Source organism: Watersipora subatra, chromosome 8, assembly GCF_963576615.1.
Source record: "Watersipora subatra chromosome 8, tzWatSuba1.1, whole genome shotgun sequence".
Classification (NCBI taxonomy): Eukaryota; Metazoa; Bryozoa; class Gymnolaemata; order Cheilostomatida; family Watersiporidae; genus Watersipora; species Watersipora subatra.
Genome location: NC_088715.1, coordinates 63,631,837 through 63,644,890, shown reverse-complemented (window position 1 = coordinate 63,644,890; position 13,054 = coordinate 63,631,837). Strand labels below are relative to the sequence as shown.

Sequence of the window (13,054 nt, the reverse complement as noted above, 5' to 3'; positions counted from 1 at the left end):
AAGAATGCGATTGACAACATTCAGCTGTTTGTTCAGTTTGTAAACACGAAGCTATATAATAAGCATAAATAGCGTAGGCTCATCACCTGACATGTCCTATTTCTTGAACTCGGACATATTTTGTTGTCAGATCTCAGATCTGACAACAAAATATGTCTGTCCTGGTGAGTGTGAACTAATTGCAATTATCAATTACTAAATTGATGAATCTAAGGCACACTTGGCACTAATGATGTATCTGTAGCAGATATCAGAGCCACACTGACACCAACCTGAGCGCACTGGACCCGCTTCAGCCTTGAGCTCACCTACTGCAGTCTTTTTCTTTCTAAAATACAAGAAATGACGAAAAAGTAGACATCTAAAAGAGCAGACATCGCATACGCTACTCTGTTTGAGTTGATATTTAGGAACTGGGTTCAATGACAGCGCTTGCTACAACAGTTCAAATCCATAAGTCACTGGCCAAACGTTCAAATAACTTGTATTACCGGCCAAACGTTACATTATCTATACCATCTACACTCCAGTGATGCTACAGATTGCAGTAGATGATAATGGCTGAGGCAACAGTAATTAGATGAAGAGAACCGAGAACGAAGCTGGCATAGTGACATACTTATTAGGGCGCCATGTGTCGTTCTCATTGTCACTGCCTTTGACTAGAATATCACTTCCGTCATCAGATGACTCTGGACTAGTTTCTGAAGATTCATCATCAATAAAATCCGCTTCCTGTTCTCTTCTCTACAAGACGAAGAGGACTGATTCCATGATATTCTACCAACTCTCCAGTTATAAGTAATAGTTCATAGAAGTCTCATTACATGATATTATATCAACTCTCTAGTTATCAATATTAGTTCATAGAAGTCTCATTACATGATATTCTATCCACTGTCTAGTTATCAATATTAGTTTATAGAAGTCTCATTACATGATATTATATCAACTCTCTAGTTATCAATATTAGTTCATAGAAGTCTCATTACATGATATTCTATCCACTGTCTAGTTATCAATATTAGTTCATAGAAGTCTCATTACATGATATTATATCAACTCTCTAGTTATCAATATTAGTTCATAGAAGTCTCATTACATGATATTCTATCCACTGTCTAGTTATCAATATTAGTTCATAGAAGTCTCATTACATGATATTCTACCAACTCTCTAGTTATCAGTATTAGTTCATAGAAGTCTCATTACATGATATTATATCAACACTCTAGTTATCAATATTAGTTCATAGAAGTCTCATTACATGATATTCTATCAACTCTCTAATTATCAATATTAGTTCATAGAAGTCTCATTACATGATATTCTATCAACTCTCTAGTTATCAGTATTAGTTTATAGAAGTCTCATTACATGATATTCTACCAACTCTCTAGTTATCAATATTAGTTCATAGAAGTCTCATTACATGATATTCTACCAACTCTCTAGTTATCAGTATTAGCTTATAGAAGTCTCATCACATGATATTCTATCAACACTCTAGTTATCAGTATTAGTTTATACAAATCTCATTACATGATATTCTATCAACTCTCTAGTTATCAATATTAGTTCATAGAAGTCTCATTACATGATATTCTATCAACTCTCTAATTATCAATATTAGTTCATAGAAGTCTCATTACATGATATTCTATCAACTCTCTAGTTATCAGTATTAGTTTATAGAAGTCTCATTACATGATATTCTACCAACTCTCTAGTTATCAATATTAGTTCATAGAAGTCTCATTACATGATATTATATCAACACTCTAGTTATCAATATTAGTTCATAGAAGTCTCATTACATGATATTCTATCAACTCTCTAATTATCAATATTAGTTCATAGAAGTCTCATTACATGATATTCTATCAACTCTCTAGTTATCAGTATTAGTTTATAGAAGTCTCATTACATGATATTCTACCAACTCTCTAGTTATCAATATTAGTTCATAGAAGTCTCATTACATGATATTCTATCAACACTCTAGTTATCAGTATTAGTTCATAGAAGTCTCATTACATGATATTCTACCAACTCTCTAGTTATCAGTATTAGTTTATAGAAGTCTCATTACATGATATTCTATCAACTCTCTAGTTATCAATATTAGTTCATAGAAGTCTCATTACATGATATTCTATCAACTCTCTAATTATCAATATTAGTTCATAGAAGTCTCATTACATGATATTCTATCAACTCTCTAGTTATCAGTATTAGTTTATAGAAGTCTCATTACATGATATTCTACCAACTCTCTAGTTATCAATATTAGTTCATAGAAGTCTCATTACATGATATTATATCAACACTCTAGTTATCAATATTAGTTCATAGAAGTCTCATTACATGATATTCTATCAACTCTCTAATTATCAATATTAGTTCATAGAAGTCTCATTACATGATATTCTATCAACTCTCTAGTTATCAGTATTAGTTTATAGAAGTCTCATTACATGATATTCTACCAACTCTCTAGTTATCAATATTAGTTCATAGAAGTCTCATTACATGATATTCTATCAACACTCTAGTTATCAGTATTAGTTCATAGAAGTCTCATTACATGATATTCTACCAACTCTCTAGTTATCAGTATTAGTTTATAGAAGTCTCATTACATGATATTCTATCAACTCTCTAGTTATCAGTATTAGTTCATAGAAGTCTCATTACATGATATTATATCAACACTCTAGTTATCAATATTAGTTCATAGAAGTCTCATTACATGATATTCTATCAACTCTCTAATTATCAATATTAGTTCATAGAAGTCTCATTACATGATATTCTATCAACTCTCTAGTTATCAGTATTAGTTTATAGCAGTCTCATTACATGATATTCTACCAACTCTCTAGTTATCAATATTAGTTCATAGAAGTCTCATTACATGATATTCTACCAACTCTCTAGTTATCAGTATTAGCTTATAGAAGTCTCATCACATGATATTCTATCAACTCTCTAGTTATCAGTATTAGCTTATAGAAGTCTCATCACATGATATTCTACCAACTCTCTAGTTATCAGTATTAGTTTATACAAATCTCATTACATGATATTCTATCAACTCTCTAATTATCAATATTAGTTCATAGAAGTCTCATTACATGATATTCTACCAACTCTCTAGTTATCAGTATTAGCTTATAGAAGTCTCATCACATGATATTCTACCAACTCTCTAGTTATCAGTATTAGCTTATAGAAGTCTCATTACATGATATTCTACCAACTCTCTAGTTATCAGTATTAGTTTATACAAATCTCATTACATGATATTCTATCAACTCTCTAGTTATCAGTATTAGTTCATAGAAGTCTCATTACATGATATTCTATCAACTCTCTAGTTATCAGTATTAGTTTATAGAAGTCTCATTACATGATATTCTACCAACTCTCTAGTTATCAATATTAGTTCATAGAAGTCTCATTACATGATATTCTATCAACTCTCTAGTTATCAGTATTAGTTTATAGAAGTCTCATTACATGATATTCTATCAACTCTCTAATTATCAATATTAGTTCATAGAAGTCTCATTACATGATATTCTACCAACTCTCTAGTTATCAGTATTAGCTTATAGAAGTCTCATCACATGATATTCTATCAACACTCTAGTTATCAGTATTAGCTTATAGAAGTCTCATCACATGATATTCTATCAACTCTCTAGTTATCAATATTTGTTCATAGAAGTCTCATTACATGATATTCTATCAACTCTCTAGTTATCAATATTAGTTCATAGAAGTCTCATTACATGATATTCTATCAACTCTCTAGTTATCAGTATTAGTTTATAGAAGTCTCATCACATGATATTCTATCCACTGTCTAGTTATCAATATTAGTTCATAGAAGTCTCATTACATGATATTCTATCAACTCTCTAGTTATCAATATTAGTTCATAGAAGTCTCATTACATGATATTCTATCAACACTCTAGTTATCAGTATTAGTTTATAGAAGTCTCATCACATGATATTCTATCAACTCTCTAGTTATCAGTATTAGTTTATAGAAGTCTCATTACATGATATTCTATCAACACTCTAGTTATCAGTATTAGTTTATAGAAGTCTCATCACATGATATTCTATCAACTCTCTAGTTATCAGTATTAGTTTATAGAAGTCTCATTACATGATATTCTATCAACTCTCTAGTTATCAGTATTCGTTCATAGACAATTGATTACAGAATATTCTATCATCTTTCCAGTTATCAGTATAGGTTTATGGTTTTGGGCAGGAAACAGATTAACTTCAAAAAAATGCATTGATTGGCTACTTGTTTATTTTGGAAAACAGGGAAAAGCGACATAAAACAAATGCATATACATGTACGTACATGTGAACAAGAGCAACGATACATAAGAAAAATCACTCACTTGCTTGTGCAGCTCCAGAGCCATTGGATGTGACCAGACTCGACTTAAGTTTTGAAAATCGCTGAACAACTTCCCCTTTATACCTGACAAGAGACAGGATACCTGATATAGACCAAATATATCAGTTTAGTTACCTCGAGAGTGGCTAAAGGAAATGGTTACATACCCAGCTTTCCATCAGCCTTGATTTTGTCTATGTAGAACTGATAAAGTTTGATCTGCAGCTCCGTGAGTTTAATAGACAGAATGTACTCGTGTTTAGGAGGTAAAAACTTGGTTAGCTCTGAATAGTCTCTTCGCTACAATAACAAATAAGGAAATTATAAAAGATATAAGAAACCCATAACAAACATAGTAGTGTCATTTATCTATGAACAGGGAATGGAGCCAGCTAGGAAAAACCATATATAGCATGAGCCACTGTTCTATTTATATATATATAAATATCAGTGTTTGTCTTTTGGTCTGTTGTTCGTTTGCAGTTATAGCAATTAAATTTTGTTAACGAAAAATCGGCTCTGGATTTGAACTCGGATCCTCCAGTTTTCCAGACTAGCGAGTTAACCACTAAGCTGTACAGACTACTTCCAATACAATGAATTTATTGTGCGCATACTTATTACATCAGCCAATCTTAAAGGTTGACTTGCAATAAAAATTCACATTACAGTTATTTGTTATCAAAAGATTCACCATGTCTTACTCTGCTGTGTTGTAGGTGCAAAATATATGGACATGCGATTACAAGCTCTTAAAAGCTCAAAAACGAACAGTTAATCGCAGCCATCACGAAAACGCCGGAGATTGGAATATCTTTATTTCAACCACGTACTCAAACAATGTGGTTATTGTTTTTGATCATGTAAAAATTAAAAGCCAATAAAAGGCTCAATATAACATCTTGTAGCACTAGCTTATTACAAACACTTTGGGTTCTATTGGAAAGCCTTATCAAATATAGATGCTCGCTACTTTACAGTTTTGTTTCGGCTTGGTCTAATCATCTAGTCGTAACCTGATCATGTGACCCATACTTCTTGCCAAATAGTGCAAACAAGTTCTGCAGCATTTTTCGACTATCACAGGTGACCAACAGGCTCATCGTGTTTATCAGAGGATGATATGCATTCCTTCGAGCTACGGTTAAAAAATTAAATGAATTTTTACGGTAGGTTTTGAAATATCAGTGCTCAAAGCGACAACATTACAATGATGATGAAACAGATATGTAAGGGCAAGGACTCATAAGGACAAGGACGCGTAAGGACTCATTCGATGAATGAAGTTGCATGAAAGTGTAAACAGAAACCACTACGTGCCAACTTCAACTACGTCCCATTTGAACCGTCTTGGAAAGGGATTCCAATCTACAGCGTTATCGTGATTCCGCGTATACGCTTCACGCTTCTACCGATTTTCTAGAATAAAAATTTTGCTAGATGAAAAAGATGTGCCCAGACTTACCCAAAATAATATAAACGCATGTATATATAGCATAATCTTAATTAAACTTATAGCTAACACAGGAATACAAAAACACCGCCATTTAAAATTTGGATGGCAAATAAACGTTGAGTTTAAGCAGAAATTATTTTTTATTACCAGTGCAATGTCAGGTATTCAGGTATTCCTTAATTATGAACTCGCACAAAATCTTTAGTAGATTTTATTAGAAAGTATCAGTATTTCTCTATTATTTGTGGTTGCTTTTGATGTTTGAGGTGATCTGACTGCCAGGATGTTTCAAGATTAAAATTGATAAAGCATTATCGTCGTTAAAATGCTGATCAAACAAACAGTTTTCGAGCTATGACCAAACTAGTGAAACGACAAGCAAAACAACAAATTTTTGAAATTAATTCAGGGAAAACTCTAAAACAATTGCCCGCTAAGGGTTAAAGCATTAGAAACTGTACAACTGAGACTGATGCTTGAGAGAGCGGACAACTCAGGCAGACCTCAAAAAAGACTTGATATATACCTGTACACAGCCAGCGAGCATTTCATGGAGAACGTGCGCTCTTTTTTTCATGAGTTTGACATCAAAGGGAGTTGAGTCTTCATACTGACCATTGGTGATCGGGTGCACAAACCGGTTGTTGAACTCACTAGCTGTACCTAACAGACTTGGTTTGACAAAGTCGACCATGCAGTGATCTACAAGATGAGACGACCAGAGTGTTTAGCATATATACCGCATGGTTACAAGGCGCTAATTCTACTGCCTGCTTAGACACAGTCATATCCAAATGGCTACAAACTGTCTAAGCTGTTGTGAACACAAAGGAGATATGGAAAGTTTCAGGATTAAAAAACCAAAATTTTTTTAAAAATTAGAGTTTTTTACTTAACTCTTTCACTACCGCATTAAATTTGCTATTCTGACCAAATTAATTGAAACGGAATTTTGAAAAATCGATATACCGCTGGTATTTAAGCAATATCTCGAGAATAAAAACAGATATCGTTTTATTGTAAAATGCATCTTATTCAGAACAAAATTCTCTACAAGATAAGTATAAAATTGTTTAGTGAAATTCCCGCAAAACTTATATGTGTTATATTGTGTTGATGTGGAAATATTTGTGTTGATCACCGAAGTATTGTGGCATCAACGCCGAGATACGGCGATATAGTGTGAACCATCCTTTAGTTCTCAGTCTGGGTAAGGGCTGTGGGGTTAAATCAACACTGAAACTTTCTAACTGGAGGCTTAGACTTCGTGTTTGGTTTTGAGCAAGTTTAATAAAACTAAGTCAAAGTTCAAATTAAGTCAAAGTTCAAATTAAGTCAAAGTTCAAATTAAGTCAAAGTTCAAATTAAGTCAAAGCTAGTCTGGTTATGTACAGATCTGTTTGATGTCATAATTTCATCTACTTAACAGAACAGTGAGGAAAAACTGTACCAATTGCTTTTTCACAATAATCCCACTTTATGGTTTACTAAATTAACTCAAAGGTCCTAACTTCAAAGGTACTCCTGTAGAATTGTACTACACATACAGTCGATGATCTTCAACACGCTTGCTAATTCATGACACAGGAATGCTTACAGATTTGTTACACACCATAATAAGCTTGTTCATCAAGAAACAGTGATTTTGCAAAATTAAAAAAAACTGAAAATGACAACAAATTGTGATTTTTGTTCCGAAAAATAATAATTTAAATCACTTGATTCGGCGCACAATCTGAGGAAAACAATCATAATATCTTCATGTTTGCTCTAGCTTTTCCATCTGATTAGTAAGGCAGTGAATTGAACAACTTCACCGCCACGCCAAATAATAAATGGGCACGCATTAGCTTATCTCAAGAAATTGCAAAAGTTGGCACATGCTAAACCAATTACGATGACCTTGCTATTGTAATACTGGAATTTTCCATGTTATTAATCAAGAGAACTGTCTGCTACATTGAGGTAACGTCATAAGATAGTTCAACCATTCAGTACATTGCTGAAAGAGTGAATCATCAGTATCATCAGTATAGCTAGGAGCTTAGGCCCAGGATTAAGGAAATGACATTTCTTACATTCTTTGAGATTATTTTGGAGAGGAGTGCCCGTTAGAACAATCCGTCGTTTGCTTGCTGTAGTCATTACAGACTTTCTCATGCCAGACTTGGCATTCTTCAGAAGATGTCCTTCATCACACACTATCACATCAGCACCTGCCACGAGTCAGGAAATCCAAATGAAAAACATTAGAGATTTAGAGATTCTACCCTCTATAGAAAAGCGAGACAACTACAAAATTGCAAGCATTACAGCGAAATGTACAAACAGGTACAGTAAGGAGAGAATTACACAAATACAGAAAAAGTATTATTAAACGTATTTGTAAAGCAAAAAACAAAGCATGCTTAATGTATATTTCTAACTTCAACACCAATTTCACCAGTGCATGATCTGCTTGTTTTTACCAATGGCACCAGCATGACCCATCTGTGTTTTACCTGCATGACCCATCTGTGTTTTACCTGCATGACCCATCTGTGTTTTACCTGCATGACCCATCTGTGTTTTACCTGCATGACCCATCTGTGTTTTACCTGCATGACCCATCTGTGTTTTACCTGCATGACCCATCTGTGTTTTACCTGCATGACCCATCTGTTTTTCACCAGTGCATGACCCATCTGTGTTTTACCTGCATGACCCATCTGCATTTCCATTGAGCCATTGAGCATACTACTCACCTGGTTTAATCAAGTACTGTTTTACCTACATGACCCCTCAGTATTTCCATTGAGCCATTGAGCATACTACTCACCTGGTTTAATCAAGTACTGTTGAAATCTGTCCTTCAGCTCCTGCTTTTTGACTGAAGTGCCTAAAGACAGGTTCCTAAAGAGGTCATAGCCAACAACCATGATACCACCTGTGCTGTGCCACCTTTTCAGTCGATGCATACGATCAATGTTCTTCTTACATGACTGCAGCTCATCTACCTGCAAAAGGTGTCAGCTGAGCAAAGCATAACCTATGAATCGAGGCAGACACCTCCGACAGGACTTTACTAAAGCTAACAAGCTCATCTTGTTTACTAGACTGGTGAAGGATGGTTTAACAAAAACTTGGATCATGCCAGACATAACCTTTAGTATTGTGGTACATAGCCTTAGGTTGTGTGGTACATAGCCTTTGGGCATGTGGTACCTAGTCTTGGTAATGCGGTACATAGTCTTAGTAATGTGGTACATAGCCTTTCGGCATGTTCGACATAAGAGAACGCATCAGTAACATACCTACAGTATATCAACAGCAGGTGATGAACTTTCAAGTAAGGCGGTGTTCACATTTACAATAATAATAATAATGCTAACCCGCAGAGCTGAACAAGCCCGTAAATAGAACAGAAAATTTTTATACACATGGAGAAAACTTATTAACTGCTAACAACTGTGTCTGTGCCTAGTCATATATTTTCTACATAAGAATTACTGTCTGGCACCAGATGTATTTGTTAAGGAACTCATAATAGCATCATCCATCTAGCAACGAGATAAGATCAACAATTTTTACGGTAAAGCTACTTTTGCGGGGGCTTTTTACCAAAGTTGAAAACTCAAGCTGACACTCTCTTGTTAACAAAAAGCTGCGTGCTTACTTACATCAACATCGATCTCTAAATTGGATGTCCATTTCTCAACCTCATCCTTCCAGTTGAGAACAGTGTTGAGAGGAGCGATCACAAGCATCCTTCTCAGGTTCAACTTGTCCTCGTGAGTCAGAAGGGTGTGTAGGAACGTTATTAGCTGCCAGCAAACAATAGCAAACAATATCACCAGTGCACATTTGGAAATAACTTTATCCTTGAATTACAATGTTCATCATGTTATACGTAGGAGTGGGCAACAACAAAGATCTGAAGTCAGATGTAGCCTCCACACGGATGCTAGTGGGCAGACTATATATAAGGTCTTGTTATTATGTTATTATTAAATTTGTTATCAGTGTTATTTGTTAAACACTAAACTTCTCTAGAAACTTGCACAGTTGTGCTGAACCGTTAAAAGTGAGCAGCGTTTATACGATTGCCTTTAAAATTGCTTTAAAAAATCTCATTAGACAGTTTTAATACAAAAAGATTTATAGCGCAAGCTAGGGCCTACATCTTAGACAGCAAGCTAGGGCCTAAGGCTAGGGCCTACATCTTAGACAGCAAGCTAGGGCCTAAAGCTAGGCCCTACATCTTAGACAGCAAAGGATTTATAATAGATGGAGTATAGGAAAGTATTCCCACTTCAGAAAACTCAGCAGCTGAAAAATCACAAAACTACAAATGTCAAAGCCAGATATTAACACAAAGGCAGGTAAAAGCTCTAGAGAGAATCTAAATTGCTTACCCGTAAAAATACACCGACTGTGTGGGCAGTCTTGAAGATATTGGAACGTAAATGTAATACACTACCCTGAAGATTTGCTAGTTCCCTCTAAACTAACTACTGTAGGTTAACTACTGTAGGTAAACTACTGTAGGTAAACTACTGTAGGTAAACTACTGTAGGTAAACTACTGTAGGTTAACTACTGTAGGTTAACTACTGTAGGTTAACTACTGTAGGTTAACTACTGTAGGCTAACTACTGTAGGTTAACTACTGTAGGTTAACTACTGTAGGTTAACTACTGTAGGTTAACTACTGTAGGTTAACTACTGTAGGTTAACTACTGTAGGTTAACTACTATAGGTTAACTACTGTAGGCTAACTACTGTAGGTTAACTACTGTAGGTTAACTACTGTAGGTTAACTACTGTAGGTTAACTACTGTAGGTTAACTACTGTAGGTTAACTACTATAGGTTAACTACTGTAGGCTAACTACTGTAGGTTAACTACTGTAGGTTAACTACTGTAGGTTAACTACTGTAGGTTAACTACTGTAGGTTAACTACTGTAGGTTAGCTACTCTAGGTTAACTATTCTAGGTTAACTACTGTAGGTTAACTACTGTAGGTTAGCTACTCTAGGTTAACTATTCTAGGTTAACTACTGTAGGTTAACTATGCAACATTCGCATCCCTTGCTAGTAAAAATAGCTTTCTGCATACTAGGAGTATAACGTTATGCGCGCCGTTAGTTATAATCTAGTGATATAATTTACCGAGAGTGTTTTTCCGAGGCCCATGCAGTGGGCTAGTATGCAGCCTCCGCCAGGACCTTTGTTTGACCTTTCAACCGTCTCACAAACACATTCCCACATAAATCGTACGGCATCTATCTGTAAAAAGATATCAATCAATATGATCAGTGCCTCAAATCAGAAGATAGTTACCAGCAGTCTCTGACTTGATGGGAGAGAGGCTTATGAGAGTATCGGGAGCAAAGTGCGAGGACTTAGGAGACTTTCTATCAGCTGCTGATCAAGTAAACTACGAGAAAAGGATAAAATGAGAAGACAATCTGATAGAGCTAAAGCGAGTCACCAATCTTAGCTAAACGGAAGAGGGAGTTATCAAACCTACCCACTTAATATTTATGGAGTTATCAATCTTATCCGCTTGACATCATTGAAATCATTAACCATGCTTGTCATCAGAGAAGTTATTCATTCTACCTGCTTGCAATCAATGGAGTTATCAACCCTACCTGGTGAGGCTTGAGCTTTTTTACAAGGTTTGGATCCACATCGACGACTGGTTTTCCCTTTTCAGATCTTTCAAGTACAAGCTCTCTGTGAGACTTTAAAGCCTGTGGTCCCTCCTTGGCCAACAGCTCCTCGTTGTACTGCAACGGTATAACAATAGCTAAATATAACTCAATACTTTCATTGACACATTCAAATGTAACAAAGAATTTATGTGACTTTGCGGCTACAAAATCTTTTGTAATCAAATGCAGCAGAGAAAATTTCCAGTGCTCAAGGACCTGACACAGCTATGTCTAATTCATGCAGGAGAAATGAACTCCCTATAAACATCTATTGGCTGAAATACGTGTGACCTAGGAAGGTATATGACAAACAGCACGCATGGAGAGTAAAAGACGAGTATTACTTCTGTAAAACTGAAGTGACAGGTCTTGGCAAGTGACAGGTCTTGGCAAGTGACTCTAGCTAGCTAGTTATCATTTTAGCAAGCGAGTCACCCAGATGTTTGACAGCACTGTTTTACCAGAAACACACAATACTCATCACAAAATCAGATAAGACACATAAATGTTCATGTATTCTTATTGATACCATTTCACCATCAAGAGAAAGCAACTCCATATACACCTTTTTCTGCATTTCCTCAATTCTTTTCCTCCTCTCCATTTCTAGTTTGTGCGCACTTTTAGTGGTCGCTTTCAGTTCTTTATCGTCAAGAACTTTTCGAATCTTGTGTCGACCTTTAACTGGCGTCGTTTCCATTATATCACTGTCACTGCTGGAACCTGTATCATCCTGCTGCAAAAAGGAGATTATGTAATTCTGTAAAATCTAGTCTAAACATCCTGATGAAAACGTGCACATATATCACCATTAAAAATGAAGTATAACCTCAACTCCACATATAAGTGAATAGAGAATCAAGAAGGACAGAGGAATTTATCTATTTGGAGCAATCACTCCTCCAGAAATGACTACTTACAGATAATTTTAGTACACAAATCTGTAATGCTTGATATCGTATAATCATTGTATATTGTTTGATACATGGTATATGCCTGATTTCATATACACATATGGTATATGCTTGATATTGCATATTCACCATGTGTTTGAAATAGTAAGAGAACCTTTCACAGAGAATGCACTTTAAAGCAGGGCTATCGATGAGTGTGGGTGGATCTATTCTCAACACTAAAGATTAATTTGAACAAAAAATATTAGTAGATTTTATCAGAAAGTATCGATATTTCTCTTAACATCTGCGATGGTTTTTGATGTTTGAGGTGATCTGACTGCCAGGATGTGTTAGCATTAAAATCAACAAAACTTGATCCCGGTTCAAACGATCAGAAAAGAAATAAGGTGCCGAAATGATGTCACTAGTCGAGCAGCTGCCTATCTCTAGTTATTGATATCTGTTATTGATATCTTTAGTTATTGATATCAGCTATTGATATCTCTAGTTATTGATATCAGCTATTGATATCTCTAGTTATTGATATCAGCTATCGATATCTTTAGTTATTGATA

General features: G+C 35.0%; 1 protein-coding gene across 1 annotated transcript in view; it reads right to left on the bottom strand.

Annotated features, from left to right (window-relative positions):
- The window catches only part of LOC137402835 (transcriptional regulator ATRX-like), a 56,432-nt gene that overhangs the window by 18,078 nt on the left and 25,300 nt on the right, over positions 1-13,054 (bottom strand). Inside the window, exons 18-28 of the mRNA XM_068089343.1 lie at positions 12,149-12,319; positions 11,521-11,658; positions 11,036-11,152; positions 9,544-9,687; positions 8,703-8,880; positions 7,963-8,100; positions 6,411-6,586; positions 4,596-4,728; positions 4,430-4,512; positions 620-747; positions 273-328 (exon numbers count right to left, since the gene is read on the bottom strand). Of these exons, the coding sequence (XP_067945444.1) occupies positions 273-328; positions 620-747; positions 4,430-4,512; positions 4,596-4,728; positions 6,411-6,586; positions 7,963-8,100; positions 8,703-8,880; positions 9,544-9,687; positions 11,036-11,152; positions 11,521-11,658; positions 12,149-12,319 (1,462 nt within the window). The remainder of the gene's footprint in view (positions 1-272; positions 329-619; positions 748-4,429; positions 4,513-4,595; positions 4,729-6,410; positions 6,587-7,962; positions 8,101-8,702; positions 8,881-9,543; positions 9,688-11,035; positions 11,153-11,520; positions 11,659-12,148; positions 12,320-13,054) is intronic.